General features: G+C 37.1%; 1 protein-coding gene and 1 long non-coding RNA gene across 2 annotated transcripts; both read left to right on the forward strand.

Moving 5' to 3' along the window:
* The first annotated feature begins 115 nt into the window (after nucleotides 1–115).
* Coq8 (ubiquinone biosynthesis protein COQ8, mitochondrial) lies at nucleotides 116–2,646 on the forward strand. The gene is made up of 2 exons (XM_068302930.1): nucleotides 116–1,900; nucleotides 1,963–2,646. The coding sequence occupies exons 1-2, from the start codon at nucleotides 372–374 to the stop codon at nucleotides 2,525–2,527; spliced, it is 2,094 nt and encodes a 697-aa protein (XP_068159031.1). The 5' UTR covers nucleotides 116–371; the 3' UTR covers nucleotides 2,528–2,646.
* Nucleotides 2,647–5,355: 2,709 nt separating this feature from the next.
* On the forward strand, nucleotides 5,356–20,900 carry LOC137571890 (uncharacterized). Its single transcript, XR_011031497.1, has 3 exons — nucleotides 5,356–5,780; nucleotides 14,578–14,621; nucleotides 20,634–20,900. It is a non-coding gene; the product is annotated as an uncharacterized lncRNA (long non-coding RNA).
* Nucleotides 20,901–23,342: the final 2,442 nt, after the last annotated feature.

The raw sequence follows: 23,342 nt of genomic DNA on the forward strand, positions 1-23,342 counted from the left end.
TAGCAATGAAGTGGAATCGTTGCCATATTTTTGGCATATTTTAGTTGGCCTTTTGCATATTATTCATGAACTAGTGCCACTTCAGCATTTGTCTCAATCGTAGCGTTTTTGTCCCACTGTTCAGTGCTCCATATTCAGTCAGTGTTGGTTAATGGTAATTGCCGGCCAAACAGCTGTTCTTTGATTTCGCAATTCAAATTTGTCTTGCGGTGTTGCTACTGTATTTGTTGCTCGCTGTTTCATCTTTTACTTTTATTTACGTAATTTTTGAAACTGTCAAAGACCCACTGTGACCAAAATTCAATGATATAAAACAAAGTCATCTAGGGGCGTCATCATTTAGAGTGGTCAAACCTGTTGGCCGACCAGACATGACGCGATCTGCCCAAGATTTGATGGGGGTGTTGCGGGGCATGCAGATAGTTGCGGAGGCGTGTGGCCGAGAGCATCTTGCGCTGACTAAACATCTGTGGAACAACTCAAGTGTGCGCGAGCTGCTGTCAGAGAATGTGAGTCAGACACAGCACAAGTGTCGAAAGGTTGCTGAACAGCCTGGAGAGGAACTAAAACGCGTTCAATTGATGGTAAAAGAGACGAGCGAACGTAGTTACGTTGTCGCCAAAGGATTGTGTCATTTAATTGAAACGAAATTCACTCAACAAATGGACTCAACTAAGTCGGCAACAGAAGATCAAGGCAAACCGTCACCGGGACCAAATCCAAGAGGAGTGCCTAAAAGGGTGGCCCAACATTTCAATGGAGATTTTGATGCATCCAATTTGGATATATCATCGATAACCTTATTAGAATTTGAAGAGATTCTTTCCAAGCGAAATAAAAATCGCAGTGTTAGCCTAAGAACCCCCGTCGCACCAACAAAAAGCAGCGAAGAGGCAGTGCCGCAAACCAACACCGTCCCCTCCGCCACCTCCACGTCCTTTTCCTACGTTGTGAGAGAAGATCCCAAACCACCGCCATCTCCTCCACCAACTAATGAGGGCATTATTGCTAAGGATACAGAATATGTCAACAATGTTTTGCGTTTTGTTGCTAGCTCTAGTGGCACATCATCTGAAAGTGCAAGTGAAACAAGAGCTGGCACTGCACCAATTGATGTACCGGAACTGAGTAAAGTGGCCAAGCAACGCAAGGTGCCCTCCTCACGTATTGGTCGCATGGCATCGTTTGGTAGCCTCTTTGCCGGCCTGGGCCTTGGTACAATCAACGAACTGACAAAGGGAGCACTCGGACTAGGCGGCTCCACAAATATGCGGGAGGCTCTGCTTAGTCCGGCCAATGCAGAACGTATAGTGGACACATTGTGCAAAGTGCGCGGTGCTGCTCTGAAAATTGGCCAAATCCTCAGTATACAGGACTCGAATGTTGTCTCACCACAGCTGGCCAAGGCTTTCGAGCGAGTGCGTCAGGCAGCCGATTATATGCCAGATTGGCAAGTAGAGCGTGTAATGACCACACAATTAGGTCCGAACTGGCGTCAGCTTTTAACCAAGTTCGAAGATCGACCATTCGCAGCTGCTTCCATTGGACAAGTACATCGGGCCACTCTAAAGTCAGGCATGCAGGTGGCCATTAAGATACAATATCCTGGCGTCGCCCAGAGCATCGAGAGTGATATTGATAATCTTGTTGGTATGCTTAAGGTTTGGGATGTCTTTCCGCAGGGCTTCTTCATTGATAATGTTGTCCGTGTGGCCAAACGAGAGCTACAATGGGAGGTAGACTATGCCCGCGAGGCGGAATACACCGAAAGGTTTCGAGAAATGGTAACCAAATATCCGGAGTATTACGTGCCCAAAGTGATCAGGGAATTGACCACATCGAGTGTTCTCACCACAGAGTTGGTTCCCGGTGTTCCTTTGGACAAGTGCTTCGATCTGAGGTAAGCGGTTCAATGGATCATTTTGACTTCCGTGTCATTAACTTCGGTCTTTATCTCCACAGCTATGAGCATCGCTTGCATATCGGAGCCTCTGTGCTAAAGCTTTGCCTGCGTGAACTCTTTGAAATTGAGTGCATGCAAACAGATCCGAATTGGTCGAATTTCCTATACGACGCACCCAGCCGGCGGTTAATGCTTATCGATTTTGGCTCTACGCGCTTCTACAAGCATGACTTCATTCGCAATTATCGCAAGGTGATCATCAGTGCCGCTGAAAACAATCGTGACGGAGTTCTAGAGATGTCCCGAGAAATGGGCTTTCTTACTGGCTACGAAACGAAGCAAATGGAAGAAGCCCATGTTGACGCTGTCATGATTCTCGGCGAAATCTTTCGCTATGATGGTGAATTTGATTTCGGCAAACAGAATACTACCGAACGATTGGCAGCCTTGGTGCCTACAATGGTAGCTCACCGTCTCTGCCCTCCGCCCGAGGAGATCTACTCGATTCATCGCAAATTGTCGGGTATCTTTTTACTCTGTGCCCGTCTCAATGTTCGCATGAATTGCCAGCCCTTTTATCGGGACATCATTCTTGGCAAATTCAAGGACCAACTGAAACCATAACCTTTAAATGAAATGTGACTTTTCTTTGCTTTTTGTTACTAATCCATAACATTAAGTGCTCTTAAGCTTTTGTTTTATAATTAAAAGAAAGGCGAAACGCGAAAACTATTATCAACACATATTTTAAGTTTCTCTTTTCACTTTTGGATGTGTGTGCTTCTGATGTTTGAAGAATTTGCTCTCAATTTAGTTTGACCGAAAACAGTCTCGAAAATCCTTGCAATTATCAAGTGATCTTAGGTTATTTAATCAAAGAGCAATAGTTTAAGCAACATAGTGACATATTGTCCATATTTTATTCATAACTCATGAAAACTTGTACATATGTATATAAATACTAGGAAAAACATACTGAAAATACAGCATTAAGTCCTGGCATTAGCTGCATGAGGAAATGTTCCATAAAGTATGTTCACGGAATTCAGAAGACGAGCAGGTAGAGGAGGATGTGGAAGAAAAAATACTGGACTTACAGCAATTGGCTCAAGAATTAAGCGTTATGCATCATGAGTTGGATCAGATTCAGGATGGATTACATATCAGTGTACCCCGTTGTCCGGGAATACATCCAATGACCTGTTCAAATGAGCAATGGGTGCAGTTATACGGTTCCAAACAGCCGGACATAAGAAATCTTCAAATTCAGACTAAGCATCTGGAATATCAACTAAAGGAATTAAAAAAGTGTAGCCGAATAGCGAAGCTTCGGATTGAGGGGGCTGGAGAGACGTCAATATGGCCAGAAGAAAACACTGTTCGGTTTACAGAGTACGTACAATTGGATTCAATCCAAATACTTGCAAATGGAACAAAATCATGGCAAATGCCTTCAACGTTATCGTCATAATCGTACCATATTCGCCACCTGGACGGAGGTGCATCAGGGGGCTGATGAGCTAAAGTCGACATATAAGAAATTCCTAGATCAAATGTATGATAAACCGACTTATTGTATACAGAAGAAGTTTATCTTAAGGGAGATCAATTTGTTAAATTCACGATGTGTCGGGGCCATACAAGTCACTCTGGTGAAGGGTAAGGAGCTGGAGCAACGCTGGGGTATTTCCCGCGATCGCTGTCATCAAGCACAGCAGCAGATACAAAAAAAAAAGCCACTAAAAGGTGCCAGCACCCAGCCAAGATCGACAGGGATCGTCAGAGCAGGAAAGAAAATCTCAAGCACGGATCTGTGTCTGAATCGGAAGTCGTGAAGCCGCTAGCTCCAAGCTGGTTTGGACCATTGTTATTGGCAGCCAATCTTGAGCCTTCCCCGTTGATTCTTGAACGCAAACAGTGAAAAGATTTCCCATCAACTAGTCCTCTTTGTAATTTATCAGTGACTCTAATAAGAATAAATACATATATGTACATATGACATCTTTTAGTCTAAGTAAAAAAAAAAGCCCTAAGGTCTGAATCGAACGTATCGGTATATACGTTATCTGAACAAACCTATCGTTGACGACATTATCAGAGCAAAGGAGATATGTCTCCGACGATATATCTCCGCCCAGTACATTTTTCTGGCGGAGATATGGCGCATTTTTAACGGCCAATGATCTGCGCGGAGATATGTCGTTTCAAAACGTCATATCTCCGCCCTTAGAAAAACGACATAATTTCGCGCGGAGATATGTCGTTTTTCTAACGGCGGAGATATGTCGTTACCCCAGAGCAAAGCTATCGCTATCGACATTATCGGATCGAAGGTATCGGTATCGACATTATCGGAGAAAAGTTAAAAAAACTGGGAGCCAACACCGCGTACTTTTGCCCCAAAACAGTCTTTATATTCATAATTTTAGTATCAAAGGAAAGGGAAAAATCGAACGAGCAATACCTCTGAAGTGCCATGACGATTTATTGCCTAGATTTTGTGTAATTAAGAAATTATTTTTAGCGGGACTATAGGGATGGTGTTGCCAGATGGCATATTTCAAATACGCGGGCATTTTGGTTTCAAAAGTTTATTTGTTCGCACTCTTCTCCACAAAGAAAAAATGTTGTTGCGTTTACAATATATTTCTGAATACAATATTCGGCTGCCAGATCAGCTGGAGGAGGGACATTTCGACAAAGATGGCCATCATTGGAATAAAGATGCAGATATCAAATATAGTTGGCTGGACAATGTTAATTGAATGAAGGTACGTAAGGAACTGTACGGCAATAAATTAAATATAAACATCTTATAATGTCTAATTCGACTAGTGTAGATGGTGTGGTCGATTCGCGTGAAGTATTTAAATTACTAATTGTAAGATATAACTGTGTTGCGAGTTTAAGTTCAGAAATAAGTAATAAAGTGTTCTTTGCTAATAATTGTGAGTGGAAATAAGTTAAAAAAAAAATTACAATTTTGATAGTGTTTTAGTTTTGTGTACTAATTTTTTGCTGGTAAGTGACAAATGGCAAACCGGTTTATATGCCGTCTAAGATCCCGTGAAATATTATTTTAGTTTGAGTTGCCCCTTTAAATGATTATAAAATACTTTATAATTTCTAAAAAAATCTTTATGTAGAAATTTTTTTAAAACCAAAATAAGCTTTTTGAATTTTGAAATAAGCTAGATTTCAAGCTATAAGCATTTTAACCACTTTCCAAGCTATTTCATTTTGAAATAATCCAGATCTAGCTTAAAATAAGCCAAAATGGCAACACTGATTGTATCTTTGAAGTGCGTTTTTGAATTTCGTGCGCGACGGATCGGGTTTGTCCTCAGAGATCGTTGTTGTCAGTTTCGATCGTTGTGCATCTTGTGCGTAAGACTTTGTCAGCGACAGCATTTACATTCGTTTCAAGCTGAGTTCTTTTTTTTTTTTTTTTTTTGTTATTAATATTATTTTTATTTTTCATACTACTTTAATTCAATTTAAGTTAATTTGTTTATAAATCGCTGCGCGCGCTCTCTTCATCTCTGTCTGTCTATTGCTCTCTCGCTCTAGCGCATTTTCTGTCTCTGCCACCCATCGTTCTCTTTGTGGTGCTGCGTTTATTAATTTAATATATATTTTTTGTTGCTGTTCCTAAAGTTTTTTTTGTTGTATTTTGGTCAAGTATAATGTTTTTTTCATTATGCAAAAAAGTGATAAACGCAACAACAAATGTTTGAGTGTTTACGTGTGTTTGTGTGGGTGCGAGGAAGTTACAGTTTAATGTTGGTTAGTTTCAATTGCCGACAACAACAACAACAACAGCGACAGCCACAACAACAACTAACCTGCTGATTGATGCCCCGGTTTATGCAGAGAGGCAAGTACACGCACACACACACACACAGAAAAATGTACATACAAACATGAAAACATTCATACATCTTTCAATTGCAATGCCAGAACCCATCCACATCAACAGCGACAGAGGCAGCAAATATTTTCTTCTGTGTTTTTTTTTTTTATCAATGAAAGTGAACTGAAATCGGGGAAAGAAGTTAAGCCTGATCGACTGCACAAATACCAATTAACCAAAGTGAAAAAAAAACAATAACTATTCCCAATGTAAATGAAAAGTTTTGGAAGGCTACCTGTCGTATGAGTAATATATTAAAATTTGCGAGTCTGATAGTTATTTACAATTGTTTAGTTTCGTTTAACAACAATTTTTGTAATAGAAGTATTTCACTGTTATGGAAGATAAAGAAGAATTCATTTGAAGTGTTTGCGCTAGTGAACAATTTTTATTGTTATTATTATTATAAACACTTTAAAGCCAAGTACCTAGTAGACTAGGTTAAGGCAAGGCAAGCTGGGGTGGTGGGTGTTCTATGAAAAAATACACACTTACATTTGCCCTGACTAATGTGGCTCCGTTTAATGTTCCCACATATATCTAGATACATTTGTATCTTTTGGAGGGTACAAAAGTCATGGTTTGACGAATACATATGTGTAATAAGTTCCAATGAAATCCTGGACATCCAAATGGTAAATGAGTTTATAGTGGGTATTGACAATTCGACGGTGCCGATATGTTGCTATATAAATGTACATATGTTTATTTGTATGTATGTACATATGTATGTATGTACATACATATATACATATGTATGTATGTTTTTTGTTAACATCAAAATCGAGAACTTGCTTCTCTTGTTTGTTTGTTGTCTCTCTTCTTCTTCTATCAATGATGATGGTAGTAACAATAAGTATCATAACAACAAAATTAAAAAGCACATTGAAAAACGTCTTCGATTTTTATATTCATATGTATGTATGTAAATATGTACATACATATGTATAACAATGTGAGGCAAATAAACATATGTATGTCTTTATATACATACCTAACATTGCCGATACATTTGTATATATATGTACATATGCATATACATATATAAAGAAATGCCGTTGCCAGCAGCAGCCCAGCCAAGACTTTGCCTCTGCCTCTCTGACCACCCCCTGCCATCCTATGCCTCTCATTCTCTTTCTCTTTCTATCTCTGCAACAACAAGAAACCTTTTGATAATCATATCACGCAGTTCCACTGATAATTCCCTCCGATTGTATATGTAGGCGATCGCAGTGCTCTCGCTCTTTCTCTCTCTCTCTCTCTCTTTGCTTGAATGCGAGCGAGGGCTTTATCAGTCAGTCAGTCAGCAGGGCGCGAGCGCTTGCTGACTTCTCTCTTGCTGCCACTGCCACTGAATCTGGCCTTACTATCTCTTTGAGCGCTGCGTTTTTAATCGAGATTGAGAGAGAGAAAGAGAGAGGGACATAGAGAGATATAGAGGCAACAACTAGCAATAAGCAAAAAAACTATACATACCTAAAATCGTATATTAAATTTAGAATACAATAAAATCGTCTTGAAATTGAACAAGTCAAGAATTCTTAACCGATCTAAAAACCAATTTCCAATTTAATATTAAGCTCTAGCAACGACATTATTTAAACACCTAATTAGCTTCACTAATTTAAGACTCAATCGTAAGTATGGCTTACCTTTAAAATAGCATAGGAATGTTTTGGGGTTTCAATAATTTCAGAATCATTTCATGTTCATGTTCTCCTTAGTGAGTCGTGATTCCCAACAAGGATTTGCATTAAAAGGGTGACAACACCCGAAGAAATAAATTAGTACTACTCAAGCTTGGCCCTTGAATTGAAGAGGCCGTGCTTTAAGGGATATAGAAATTTGGTATACATATGTATCGTTATGGCACCTCGCCTTGGTTGCCTTTAATTCTAAACATATGGGTTTAGCAAAGATAATTGATGTACCTATGTATATTTATATGTAAATGTGTATCTATGCATCTATGCATGTACATACATACATACATACATATGTATCAATTTATGTTCAAGTCCCACTCTGGTTGATTTGTGAAAACTATTGTGTAATTTACATTAACAAGCGGATGTCGCTGCCTTCAACTGACCACTGACTACGGAATACTACTAAAATATAATGAACCAATTACCCAGTTTGTGTCTCTTGCTTGATTCGATTACTCTGCACCACCATCATCATCATCATCATAGTCTTCATCATTAGCACTGTTTTTTTGTTATTCTTTCTGTTTTTGCAATTCACATTCCTCTGACTGATCTCCTTTCCCTACATCCCTTCCGCAAACTTGTTCATTCCATTTTGATTCCAAAAGACACCTACTTTAGTATGTTTTTGTTTTATTTTTGTTTTTGTGGGAAGCAGGGGCCACGGCGTTTAGCGTTTAGTACTATATAGAAGCATATACATACATACATATGTATATGTATGTAGATACATACTTCCGCCTTTGCGTAGGCAACCCTCATAAGAGGGAAAGGGAAGGCCCTTTCCAAACTCACCCAAAATTATACAATTCCCTTGTACTTATTTACACGAACTATTTTGATCTAGAGTTTGTGTACTCTTTAGAGATCTTTAATGTTCGATTAATTTGTTCAATAAATGGTTAATCAGCATCCGTTCAATTGTTAAAATTTTGTTTTTCTGGACACGACTAAGATTATTTTACAGTGGAAAACTTTTACAGGAAATTCGGTATGTTGCTAATGAATCTAATTTCCATTATATACATATACATATGTATCTTATTTATACCTATATACACACTTACATACATACGTATGTACTTATTTCGTTCCTAGGAACTTTCACGACTTCGGTTTAAAAATATGTGTTTACATCTCAAATAAAGGGGAATATTGCTGTTTCTGTATTTTATTTCTGTGCAATAGGTATTTTCCATTGTTTAAACCTCCACCCCCATTACGATCAGGTAACAGTTCCAATTACTACATATGGCAACTATAATTGTCTTTTGCTGGTTATTTTCCAAGTTCCTTCCAGTTTTGTTGATTGATTTTTGAATATTCATGAAGCTGATCTCTTCTTTACACACACACACACACACACATGTATGTATGTATGTATATATACATAAGTAGGTATATGTATGTCATACTTACCTGTGTACCTACATACATATGTATGTATGTGCACATAGGTTTACAATTTTTCTAATAACTCCTAACAAACGCCTTGGACTTGATTGACATGAAAATTGTCCATAAATTATGTTTTTTACAGTCGCCTGTTGTAGGAATATACACAGCTTTATAGATAGACGTGAAACGAGCTCTGTCGTTCGTCTTCTCTTTGATGTTGAAGTTGATGCTGACTGATTGACAAAATTTCATTCCCGATGTTTCAGAATGCCCTTCTAGGGAAAGCCGTAAAGGGTCGCTAAAGGGACTTTTTTATAAACTAAGTATGTAGTTATATGTATATGTAGATTTTCGGGCTTTTTGCAAAACATGTGGGTGTGGGTTAGTGTGAAAAGATATTTTTTAAATGTTTATGATAATTTCCATTAAGGTTCTAAAAAGTTTCGATTGAAGTTTATGTGTGTGAGCCGATTGTTTAACACTTTCCATCTGGCTGATACAATTTTCATAAATCTCCGAGAATTTTTGTGTAATCATATTTTAAAACAAAAACAAACATGCAAAATGAATCCAAGAATAGAAGCTAAAATGAACACCAACAAAATTACTGGCAATAATAATAACAATATCAAATTGTGTTGTTTCTACACAAAAGTATGATGATGCTTATGTGTAGTGTAGTATAAACAAGAAACAAACACTTGGGGTAACCGATTCCCTATTGGTCATCTACATTGTGTACATATGTGTATTGAAGCAGTGTCTATGCGTGTCTAAGGCAGAACAATAGAATTTGGAAAACAAGTGTCTAGTCTATATATTTTTCGCCAATAATTATTGTTACACATTCACTCAGATGCTCTTTAAATCTCTTCATCCTGATGGTGTGTAAACAAAATAATAATGCGTTCGTATGCAAGAAACTTGTTTCCTTTAAGTTGAGGTGGCATTCTTGGTTTCTTGGCGTCATCAATATTACCTCATGATGACGTTCATCTCTGCAACGAAGCCTAAAGCTGTTGTGCCGGTTCGTTATTGCCAGCATAGGTGAGTTCCGTTCTACAGACGACCTTAAACGGGGTAGGTAAGGGAGGAGGCGTATGGTGGAGAGGGGTTGATCGTCACCATCATCTTCTTCACTTCGATGATGATGATCATCATCATTATCTTTATCTGTATCAGTCTCAAAAGTTGGGGGACTGGAGCAAACCACTTTTTGTTTTGTTTTCATACATTGTAGACCTGTTGCTGCCGCATAGTTTACTTCCCTCCCGCCCCCTCTCCAACATCAAACACCAGATACCTCCTCTTTGTACCCCTCGTTTCATATACACAGTTGCTTATTTTTTTTCTTTGCCCACAAGTTAGGTGTTTTTTTTTTTGTTTTTTTTTTTTTTTTTACAACCGGTTCGCATTTTGTTGCTATTTTCGTTCTCTCTCTCGGGGCGTGAGTGCAGCGGACCCCAAGGAAAGAGAGAGAGACAGCAAAAGAGAGACAGCAAAAAGAGAGAGAGACAGAGAGAGAGAGAGAGAGAGAGAGAGAGAGAGAGAGAGAGAGAGAGAGAGAGAGAGAGGAAGAGGGCAAAATGCGCGGGAGGAAAGAGAAAGATTGGAATTAAAATGTCACTCATTTTTTAAAATAAATATTTTGCTTTAACACTAATTTCATTTCAACTAAAGTTCACTTACCGCTAGGTGGTAATGAACAGGTGGCTAAAGGAGGAGGTAGGGGGAGTGACAGCTGACTGACTTTTGATTACCGCTTGGTATGTCCGTGTTTGCCCGTCCCACATGTTCCACCGTCTTTCAGTCAGTCATTCAGTCAGTTTGTCTGGTATCAGTGGTACGTAACAAAAAAACAAAAACGCAGTGTGTATATTTTTTATTCTTTATTGATAAGTAAACAAGGTAAAATACTTCACATTCAACTTTATATACACACGATCATTCTCACAATCTCTCTCTCTTTCGTTCACAATTCCGGGACGAATAACTAAAACTCAAAAATACAATCTCGATCGAATTTTTACAAATTATTGATTTCTAAAATCCGACATCATTGAGTTTTTTTTTTATTTGATCAGCCTAATATTAGTGCTGTTGTCATTAGAAGCGAAATCAAGTTTTCATAAGAAAGAGCTTGGACTCTTAAGGTCCTTGCACTTGCTGAGATCGCTTGCAACTTTTAGGCTAGATAGTAAAGCATTTAAGAATGTTGATAGTCTCGATTTATCTTGTTCATACCCATATTCCTATCACAAAAATCCCATTAAAGAATTAATAATTTCATTAAAAGAATATTCAACTTATCCGTGTTTCTGTTTATTGATCTTAATGGTAATGATCAATGACAGTCATGAGACGCTTGATGCAGTCATCATTTGGGATAATAAATGCGAATCTTCCCTAGTTATGCCAAAAAAATTACCAACGTGCCACTTCATTAAGCTTTCAAATCAAAATTGTTTCTAAATTTAGTTTTCTTTTCATACGTTTGAACTGTGTGTGAAATAGCTAATGAATCAATACTATTAAAAATAAAAATGAATATTTGTTTAATATCCATGACAGAAAAAAAAATTGAGATATATGAATTTGCTTTGTGTCACTTCATCTGAAAGCGTGGGTAGTCTATTAGATAGGTAGGTCAGTATCTCAGGTGTGTGAGATAAAGCGCTTTGTATGCATGTGTGTGTGTGTGTATTAACAGCTGATCCGTCCGTTCCACACGTTCTCATTCACTTTACCAACGATTTCTTTTCCGCTTGAGAACCATTTGAATTTGAAACTTTTCTTGTTTTGTTTTCGTTCTTGCGTGTTTGGTTTGATTCTTTTATTAAACCAAACTTCTGTATCGGAAACTTTTGCGGAATGCAAGTAAGTTAAAATAAAATTCATACATAAGTATGTATTATACATATAATGTAGATCTGTATATTGTATCTATCTGTAAGCAAAATGGAAACTCAACCAATTAGCGCTTCAAAAATGACCAGACATAAAGTTATTGACGCCTCAGACTTATTTTCATTCTTTAAAACGCTAGCAGACGTCAATTTATTGTGATCATTAGTTGATGGAACGGCAAACGAATGCCGAAGTCGACCATTGTGATACCTTAGGAGATAATTAAAAAAAAAACGGGATTGCTTATAACTGATATCAGTGTCTTTGTCCAAAGGTCACCATAAAGTCTACTATATCTACTAAGAATAACATACTTTGTTTGTGTGTATTCGTAATTTCCAATTCCCTTTATCCTATTTTCTTTATGTATGTCTACTTTGAATGCTTTGCTTGTTATAGGGTATGTGCGAAACAACATTAAACTTAAACTCAATGTCGTCGTCGTCTAACACCTTTACGCTTACTTTATGGTTTTGGCTCAATTTGTCAACTGCGGAGGCAAATAAACGTCGTCGTCAATGTTAGTAAGTAGTGTGTGTGTGTGTGATGTGACTCGCATTTCGTTATTAAATGATTTCATTTGATTTGATTTGATTTGATTTGACTCGAGTTTTGCTTGGGTCGCGTGCCACGGATTGAAATTGAAATTGGAACATGACCTGCCAGCAAAAGACCAGACCATCCAAATGCGATCAGACCAAGTGTACATACATATGTACATACATACATATGTGCGAATTCATAAAATATTCATTTGATTAACTCTCGTGCCAAAAAAAACTTAAAAATTGTCAAACATAAAAGTGTCAAGGTTCTTACCTAAGCGAAACGACAAATACGGAATATATCCAGACTTTACTAGCTTAATCTGGATTGAAATTTGGCTTGACTTTTTTTTTTGACTCCAATATATGTACATATATTGACTTGAGTTGTGCGTTTTAATGCCGCAAAACCAGTGTTGAATAGTTATAAAAAACGTTTTTATTTAAAGCGTGGACTGGGCAATGCCAAAAAAAGCAGGACAGGCCAAATATACCGTCCAATAATAACAATGGCCCTGGCAATGACTGCCCAAAGTGCAGTACACATACAAACAAACTTGCTCTGAGTGGGAGGGAGGATGTAATGCGGTTTGCCAACACAAAACGCTAACTCATTGCAGCCCGGAAATGGCAAGTGAAAACATCCAGGCTCCATTTGCTAGGGTTGCCCTAGGCAACGGGGCACCGAAACCGACATCCAAACAGGCCTATGGCAAACAACCGAACGCCGAACCAAGTCCAAGGTTACTTCAGCAATGACCCAAACTCAAACATTAACCAAATTGAAATAGAATTTCACTGTGAAGTTGGTTTAAGAACTAACATTACTTGACAATCATCATTTTGGCATACCCCATAAAAACCTTAAAGATAAGAAAGAGGGAGAGAGAGAAAGAAAGTACATGCTTTACTGATTTTACATGACTTAAATTTCTACAGATTATTTAATCAGAAACAGATTAAACTAATGATACCGATTAAAAATTCAGGCCCAAAACCCTGAAACATTGGTCTTGTAAATCAAAAATAAGATTATTTCTTTTAAAACTTCAAGAGAAAAGAAATTTCTTTTTCATTAATCCCAAAAATTAATATTTTAAGAGTTCGGAGACAACAAATCCATTAACAAAAAATAATTCATTCAGGACACTTTCTATTTGGTCCAGGGTTGCTTTTGGAGTTGACATTTAAAATGTTGCATTTGAAAGTTTATTTCATATGTAAATATGGGGGAAATTGAAATGAACAAATGGAAATCTACAATTAAAATTACTGAATTGAAAATTAAAATTAAATGGCTTTAAACAGTTAATTTGACTGACTGACCAGTTGGCAGATGAATTTGTGCATTTAAACTTTTTTGTTTGCTGCTTATCTTTCTATCACACACACATGTACAGACATACATACAAATGTATATGGACAATGTATTCTATTTTACACTCACTCTCTCTTTGTCTGTCCTTCTTTTTAGATATCTATATACCCACAAATTGGAACTTATATACATATACATAGAGAGAGAGAGAGAGAGAGAGAGAGAGAGAGAGAGAGAGAGAGAGAGAGAGAGGGAATGAGACATAGAGATATACCTGGGCTCTAGTTTCAGTTTCATTTGTTGTTGTCACAACAATTAACAATTAAAATTGATAACGATTTTTAATTACGACAATGCCGACATCGAAGCTAAAAACCGAGTGCCAAGAGTTTTTCAAATGGGCTTTGTTGTACAACAAATTTCTTGCTCGCGTTCCTTTTTTTTGTTTTTGTTTTTTATCTCTCAGTTAGCATTAAAATAATGTTGGTCTACTTAATTACTTACTGGCATACATAAAGATAGAGATACCCGCATATACATATACATGTACACCTATGCATGTTTGTTTATACATACATACATACATATAAACACAAATGTTTTAGTTGTTTGTAGGTGTTACGAGCTGAATTACTCGCATGTTTATGTCATTCATTTCCCTAAACACCATCCACCACTCTACTACCTCACCACCCACTATCCAGCCCACCATCATCTATATATGGTAGCAGTTTGAGCCATATCTATGGACTGCAACGATAAAGCGCTTTAACATATTGTTAACATGCTCATTTTGTTGTAACTGAAATTAAGTCAAATTAAATTTGAATTCCAATACTGTAATGATGGCAATCTAGTATATGATTTATCATTTTCATTTGCAGCTCACATTAACTACAAAGATAAGAAGCATGAAATTCCATTAAAGGTAAGATCCAAATAAGTAATTTTTAATGGTTTTGGTTTTTAGACTTGTTTGTAACCTCTTGAATTTATCAAACCCTTTTGGCTTTAGCCTAAAGTTGATTCTTTGGATACCGCATTATTATTATAACTATATAATTTTCAGAGCTTTGTATTTGTAAATGGGCATTTTATATCATTGAGATTTTTCAACGAAAAGAAACATAACAATTTACGATGGTCCTCTGATTAAAAGTTAATATTTGTTTTAAGTTTAACGGTAAATTTACATACTTGCGTCAATTATTCAGTTTTGTATTCAAGTGTGTACACACATTTATAGTTTATTAAATACAGTCTGTACGCTTTGTAATTATTCATATTTCTTTATCTGGTACGAGCCAATTCTGACTCTAGGTATCGTTCTCGGTGCGGGTCCGGGTTTGGGTCCGGGTCATCTCTCATTGTCAGGAGGCATTGCCAAATGACTTAGCTGTGTGTTGAACGACATATTCAAAAGCTGTGTTAGGCGCCGCCGTTGATCAATGGGCGGACATATCAAGGCGCATTAGTGAGCCACTCCTCTAGGCTGACGCATAACGGCAGATGTGTTAAGACCTGGTTGAGGGCGATAACAAAGTTTCACCGGCGATACATATGTGAATATTGTTTCAATATATGTATAATAGTATGCAGAGAGATATATCTACCTAACGGTTGACTTAACTCTCCTGCATGGCATTAGCTGATTTTAATTAATTACTTTGTTTTGCGTCCGCAATTGGCCATGTTTGCCAATTGTTTTATCGACCAAACATCATCATTATATGTTTGTTTGGGTACATAGAATTGTTTTCAAATGGATATCGGACTAAATCAAAGATACTATTATTTCATTAATTGGCTTGCAAGTCGACCGAAATGTAATTTCGTGTGCCTTTGTTGTGATATTGCCCGAATAATGTTTGCATATGTATGTTTTTACATACAATAGGCGATATCTCTTCGCAAGACACACATTCATGATGCTGGTAGTTGCATAGTCAAAAAAAAATTTAAATAGTCCTTACTTTATGACTGACTTGTTCTTTTTAGAAACCAAGATTACAATTCGAAACGCTTCGAATACAAGTAGTTCTGGTGTGATACCTTCTGGTGTAGATGCAAGGGTGGCATAATTAGTTTATAGACTTTTTGATAAAAGTTAAGTCTTCATTATTAAACTGGCTTGTGAAATTATTCTTTTTCAAATTCACTTAAAGTTTACCCTCTTGCAACTTTTTGCCACACGGAATAAATGTGAAAAATTCTGCTGAATCTCGAAATTCAACCATCGAGATTCTTATTTACGTACAGTGTTTGTCCCCCACTTGCCTTTAGTTTGTGGTTGTTTATTATGATTAACCATTTGTCATTGGATTTCAGTAAAGTAGCAACGTCCCCTACGATACCGCACCACATAGCCCCACCCAACCACAATTTTTCCATCCCAGTGTGCATATGTTGTCTGTTGGTTGCATTGTTGTCAACTGGTTGGGTGGTATGAGTTGCTTCTTGTCCATTGACGTCACTGCCAAACAAGCGCAAAAGCGAAAAGTTGAAGGAGGGTGAGTTGCATGTTGCACGCACACACACAACACATCTCCCCGACCTACGACAACCCACGCCCAAACGCCACTCCCAATCCCTCAATCAGCAACCCCCAAATCCCCAGCCATGGCAGCGGTAAATGCAGCGGCGGCGGCAACCTCCTTGTTTTTTGTGCACCACTTAAGTAAGCAGGTCAGGCCGCAGTTCACTGAGTGCGACTAACAGCGAGCAATAGCGCTACGCTATGGTTCTTGCGGTTTACCCCACTTTCCCTGCTTCCACTGCCCATTTTCGCCCCTTTCCCTCTTTCAGCAGCAACAACAACAACAGCAACTCGGTCAGTTTGCGGTTTACTTGAAGAATTGTGAATAGTCTCTAGGAAGCAGAGAGAGAGAGGGAGAGAGAGGCCCATTGCACCATGTGTTTTTTTTCTCCATTTTCATTTTTCGTTAGCTGAAATTGAAATTGATTTTTTATGAGTGAGAATCCCGAGTCCGAGAGCCAGTTAGCCAGCCAGACCAGTTTCAGTCCCCGTTAAGGTCCAGGTAAGAAAGGCTAAAGAAAAAAAATCAATTTCAACTAACCAAATATGTATGCAAATAAATATGCATGAAGTTCCTGCCACAAGTCATAAATATGCACGGATTGCCGAGGATTTTCTTAATAAATATACATATATAAAATATTCTCTTCTTTTTTGTGTGTATTTTATTGATATTAAAAGGGCTCAACAAAATATTTGACTCCCTCTTTCTCCGTGAGGGCTGTTGACTGGAGTTGGCTAATAATTGCTGCAAAATATAACAAACAAATTTACAAAATTGGCAGCAGCACCAACAATGAGACCAGGCAACAGAATCAAGTTGTCAGCTAGCGAAGAGTCAGGCCGACATTTATAGGAAAAGTCACGTTTTGCATTTTTGTTTTCCCCTTTTCTTTTCCGAGAGTAAATCCATTTCTTTTTGCGTGTTTTTGTAAGAGTGTGTCTCTCGTATATGCTGGTGATAGCAAAAGTCTTGATTAAGGTACTTCAAGTTATTAATTTTTTTTCATTTGTTAATTTAGGCTTACGTCTATAAATAAAGTCGTTCATCGGATTTTAAAATGTGAAGAAAATGGAATTTCGTAAAGAGATTGATATTGAATTAAAAGAATTTAAAAAATACAACGTTGCGTATGCGCAATATTTTGTTTTTTTATATGACATAGGGTATGAGTGCATGGTCGAATGGTCTTTCACTTCACTTAATTAGCTCGAAGAAAGTTTGTTTAACACATGTGTTGAAACTCAATTTCTAATCAATAACGGATGCCAAATTGTGTACCAAATCATTTTACTTCAGCACATAAGTAGGCAACAAAATTTTGCAAAGGCGATTTTAATCGTCAAAGACTCAAAACTACCATTTAACAACACAATTTTTAATATAAACTATGAAGCCACATTGTTTCGCATGCATTTCATGTTTAAGACCATTTAATTGGATAACTTTGTCAAAGAGACGATTTATAGTATTACATGTATGCATAGATACGCAATTATCTGGTTATTGCCATATATCCATAATCTTCTCTTTTTAAAGCTTTCCCCTTTACTTAAAAGAAGAGTGTGCGTTTCCCTCTAAACCTCAAGTTTACATTCAATTGTATCTTTTTTGCTAAGCCGCAGCCATATAAAGTTTCTTTCATACTTGAAAAATGTGAAATATTTGTATTTTGCTGAATTTTTACCTATGTTTATATTTATTATTTATGCATACATTAGTTTTGCATTAATTTTCATACTTTGTTTAGTTGAGTTTTTGGTTGTTGTTGCTTTTCTTTCTCTTTTTTACCCTTTGTTTGGGCTTTGACATGGGTAAACGTTTACGAGTTAATTTTTGTTTGGTAAGTCTAATGTTTATTGCATAGTACCAAGCATAAGGACAAACAAATCCATAGGCGAATTTGCTCACAAAAACACACATACACACACATTCATATATACATACATAAAAAGAAAGACAAGTCCATTTTATTTGACTGCCTCTGACCCATGCATAATATAAAGAAAAGTCTGGCCTTGTTTTTGTTTTTCTCCGACTTACTTTGCGGTTAGCAAGGGAAAGAGGAAAAGAAGGAGAAAGAGACTGAGAGATAGAGAGAGAGAGAGAGAGAGAGAGAAAAAGAAATGGCAAGGAAAGAGAGAAAGATGTAGCACTATCATTTCCATATCTAAATGCCTTGTTTTACCTCGACAACAAGCTAACCAACCAACTAACCTGTCTTTTTGCCATCTTCCTCTACTAAACATTTGCTTCAGGTCTCTTGGTCCCTGCACGCGGTCGACAATGGAGACTCCACTCAATGTAATGCATTTTGAAATTTGCATGTGCTTCAAAAGCCCACAATGGTTTTAACCGTTAGTGTCTACATAGTTAGTGCAGTTAGTTAGTGCCACGTTAAGCTAATCATTATTATCATCAGCAAAGCCAAGGAAAGGTAAAAAAGTTGTGACTTTCAAAACATTTCTAACAGAATTCGCCAAAGCAATGGATACCAATTGATAACAATATGCAATAACCGATACACATACATACATCGAAAAACACAAAGAATTATCACATATACATACCTAAATACAAACTTATATAAATATTTATCTGCACAGTTATCTATCAATTACTTTATAATCACATATTTTAGATACAAATAGTAGACCATTACAAATTACCATCGATAGTTTTTTCCGATGGCTTATGTTTTATAGACCGCAAATGTGCCTATGATTGGACGTTGGCAAAAGTTGACTTTTATGTATTTTAAAAGCTTTAACTTGCCTTTGTCTATTCCGCACTGTCAAATGCAAAAACTACTGGTCGGATGTATGTATGTTTGCAGCGATTTCATTTGTAATAGTCCAGGCGAACCAACAACCAAGCATCTACAGCAAAAACATTGCACTTTGACTTTAATACTATTGCATATTACTAGGTCAAAAGTAACGTCATACACTGTACGTGAGTGTTTGTGTGTGCATTTGTGGGGATGTGTGTGCGTGCTGAGAGTCTTTGTGTGCAGTGTCAAACATAAATATGGCGTAAAGGTGAAACTATTGCTGGTTGCTCCCTGGTTCCTTGCTAACTGCCTGGCATAAATCGGTGTCTTTGGAGCAGGAGAGCAGGTGTGTGTATGCCTCTGTGTGTGTGTGTGTGTGTGTGTAAACGGGTGTGCTTCGGTGTATGTTGTGTGAAATTTTGCGCCCTACACGCAAAAAACCCACACATCAAGGTAGATGTGGAAAATGGCAACCAGAGAGCTAACTGTTTCTAATTGGAGGTCGTAGTCGTTACTGATTGCTACTAATTTTCGGTAGACTTTGTTTTGCTATTCTCTTTCGTTGTAAATATATTATACAAAATAGAGTGAAAGTCACTATTATTAAAGGATTCATTTATGAATTGAAGACAGTGAATTCATCAGTTTTTAAAATATTTGGAAATTTGCAACGAATTCAAATCGATATAAATTTTTGCGATCGTATTCAGCAGTAGAAAATAATCAAATGAATACGCCATTATTTTCGGTTAGTTAGCTAACGACTTCACACTACTTCTTGGATACTTTAAGCACAAAACATTGTTGGGATAGTAAGTATTAAGAGCAAGTGGGCTTTGCCAACATTTAATATTTTTGCTACTACAGAAATTTTGTATTTATTTAGGATTTTATCTTGCAAGAAATGCAAAGTCTACACTACAAAACCAGTCCGAATGTTAATTTTTGTGAATTGATATGCACTTGTTACCCAAGGTTTATTCTTCTTGTCTTTTCTCTGAGTGTATGGTTGTGAATAGGTATCTGCAGTTTGCAGTAGAACATAGTGTGAAATTTCCATTGTTTTAGTTTACTCGGGGTCTGGATTGCTTGAGAGTGCATGGTCTCATTTATACTAATACAGCTCCAACTTTTAATCATCACCATCGCCAACGTTGCCATCGTCGCCAACGCAGCCATCATCATCCGATTAAGTGCTCTGTTGCCAACACTTCGAGGCCGCTCGTCCACTGTCCATTTCTGGCTTAGGCACGTGCGGTTGAACTGTCGCTAGATCCGGACGGAGAGCGTTGGTGGTCTATTGTCGATGGATTGACTAACCATGGCATTGGACATTTACTTTATTCATTGTTAGTAGTAGCTACGGCCTCGGCTTGCCATTCAATTATTGCAAAACTTAGTTGTGTTGTTTTTGTCGTTGGTGTTTATCTTCTCTTTGCTGATTTCTCAGATTTCCTGTTGCTGCTCGGTTTTCGCTTTTGTTGTTGTACTACTCTTGTATTGCCTTGTGTTGTATTGTTGCTGCTGTATTCTCGACTGGCTACGCCATTTAATTAAATCGAAAATGCACTCATGTAAAATTCAATATTTTCCGCCCACTAACTTAATTAAGCCGCCATTAAAATTACAGGACCAGCAGCGCAGTATTGCAATAGCCGCAGATACCGCAGCAACACCAGCAGCAACCAAAACAACAGCAGCAGCAACAGAAACAGCCGCAACAATAACAACAACAGCCACAGCAGGAGACAACGACGAAGGTTCCTATTTATACAACACAAAATATATTGACTAATTGTAAGTGTCTTCTCTCCCAATGTCACCAATGCGACCTGACCGGTAAAACCTGTCACTCGCAGACAAAGATGAAAGATATATTTCTACCATACCCACCTTTCTGCCTTTGGCTATCTTTGATTTTCTCTTTTCCTCCTAAATGGCTCACAAGAATAACACTTGCAGTTTAAATTTAAATTTGCTCGATCGAATTGTAAAATGTTTGGAATGCAATGAATTAAATTATGCACATTGTTGAAAATTGTGATGGATTCTAATTCTTATATAAAATTCTAGTTACATTATTTGCAAAAGAACTATTCGGTTCAAAATACAGTAGTTTATATTTTTTAATGTTGGTAGAAGAAAATCATAGAATTTTCTTGGACCGATTTATAAGTGCATAATTCGTCTAACATCTGTTTACCTACAATGTGTAACTATGTAACTACAATGTTTATTTACATAGGACCAAAGAGTTAAGAGTTGAATCGACCTAATGCTGGGATGATGATGCTGGAAACAGGAAGCTGAGGCTAGAGCTGAAACTGTGGTTGATGCCGAGTTGCCTTCATATGTCACCAGACATTTGTCATATCAAAGTGTTATGCTGTGTGTGTGTGTGACCGTGTGTGGGTGCGTTCTAAAGTAGACATGATAAAATGGCCGCTTAGGCACTGTCAACAGCAGAAGCAGTAGTAGCACAAATGCAAATACCACACACACAGAAACACACCCACACACATGCATTTAGATATATAATATACATACATGTATATATCCATATGTATATGTATCGCACACATTTTTGCCCGACTCTGAACTGGGCCGCATTTCATGTGGGTGTTTGACTGACAAATGAGACACTGACGAGCAACAATGTTGTCATGTAAATGTGTTCATTTTTTGAGCTTTACATTGGCATATGATGGTGGTAGGGCATTGTCTGGATGATGTGCTAGGGTGTGATGAAGAATTAGGAGAACTGCGGGTTAGTGTGAGTTACAATACTCTGAACTTCTGTGCAATAAAAGGAATGGTATTCAAGTCAACTCTGATCATATAATATGTTCTATCAGTACCTTTTTGAATTAATTTTCTTTCTAAATAGTAGCTTTTAAAAAGATTTATGTTATTTTAAGACAAGTAACGACTAATTTTCTATCGATAATTCTTGTCTTTTAATTAAATGCTTGTCTATTAAATAAGGTACTTTGAAGTTTTCTTTCGTGAGCAAGATTATGTTAACTGGGTTAATTGACTACTTTCTTAGAGACTCACAGGATACGGATTTTTTAAAAGGGAGGTTCCATAAATGAGCAATCGTTTAATTACATTTTTTGAGAGTATCCAGTAGTCGACTCACCATGCGCGTTGAAAAGAATCCCTTTCTTTTTCACACTTGCACTTCATCGAACATGATGTGTACATAGTATAGATATATCGCTGACTATCAATCATATGCAAATAAACGATTTGAGATAGCTTGGCTAATTGAAAATAACGATGTTAGTGGAACAGAGACACAGAAAGAGTGAAGGGGAGGGAGAAAAGTCACAGCAAGAGGAGTCAGGAAGATTATTGCAAGTTACTTTTACATATTAAACGATTTGTGTCTTAATGAACATCACTCCAATTGACTTGTTAATTGAGCCATATCACATTGTTGCTGCCATTGTCAATTTGATTGATTTACAAGCGTTCAATTTGTTTGAAGCTTCTGCAAATTTGTAAGTATTTGTTATAGATTGAACATAATATAATATGTACATACATATGTATGTATAAATAAAAACTTGGTATTATAGAGCACTGAAATTTTTTGATTTGGTATATTGCACAACACTAAAATTATGGTTTTTCCAATACTTTTGTTCCCAATAATGGCAATGAATTTGAGTTAATTGATTATTATGTGGGCTACTTGCAATTTGATTGATTATATAGTTTTACACACTTACATACCCATACATATACATACAAACATTTTTAAATAGATAGTAATTGACTTTGATTTGATTGATTTATGGCATAGGTTTTACAGCGTTTACTTAGACGATAAGAAAATTTTTTGCACTTATGACAGCTATGAGATTTGATTGCACACCGAGTGGCGTTTGGAGGAAGGGAGAAATGTGTGGCAGGGATTGGGAAGGAGGACAGGTGATATTTTGCGATAAGCTGACAGCAAGCAAACTGACTAACTGACTGACTTACTACCAAACTGAGTCACTATCTGACTGACACTTTTTCTGATTGTGTAGTCAACAGGTCCGGAGTATACTTTGAATTGGGAACCTTTTCAATTGGACGAATCAATTTGATTTTATTTTCAATGTCAATACAAGAATGCTACATATATTAAGCTATTGCAGAATAGATTTTATTTTTCTTAGACACGCTTTACTTGCTTCCTATGTTTGATTTAGTCACCTCAAAATAATAAAATTTATATAAACGAAAGGATCCCTACCAACATTTACCGAATGATCCGCCCCTGATTTTCGAATCAAAATCCTTTCTGGGTGGCAATTGTCTTTTTCTAAGATTATATTTGTTGGCT

The sequence above is a fragment of the Drosophila tropicalis genome, unplaced genomic scaffold (genome assembly GCF_018151085.1).
Source record: "Drosophila tropicalis isolate 14030-0801.00 unplaced genomic scaffold, ASM1815108v1 contig_158, whole genome shotgun sequence".
NCBI classification, from domain to species: domain Eukaryota; kingdom Metazoa; phylum Arthropoda; class Insecta; order Diptera; family Drosophilidae; genus Drosophila; species Drosophila tropicalis.

Excerpts from the sequence above, each read along its gene's own strand:
- Coq8 (XM_068302930.1), top strand. The coding sequence starts at position 372 with ATGACGCGATCTGCCCAAGATTTGATGGGGGTGTTGCGGGGCATGCAG. Across the intron at positions 1,901-1,962 it reads GACAAGTGCTTCGATCTGAG|CTATGAGCATCGCTTGCATA; the intron begins GTAAGCGGTTCA and ends TTATCTCCACAG.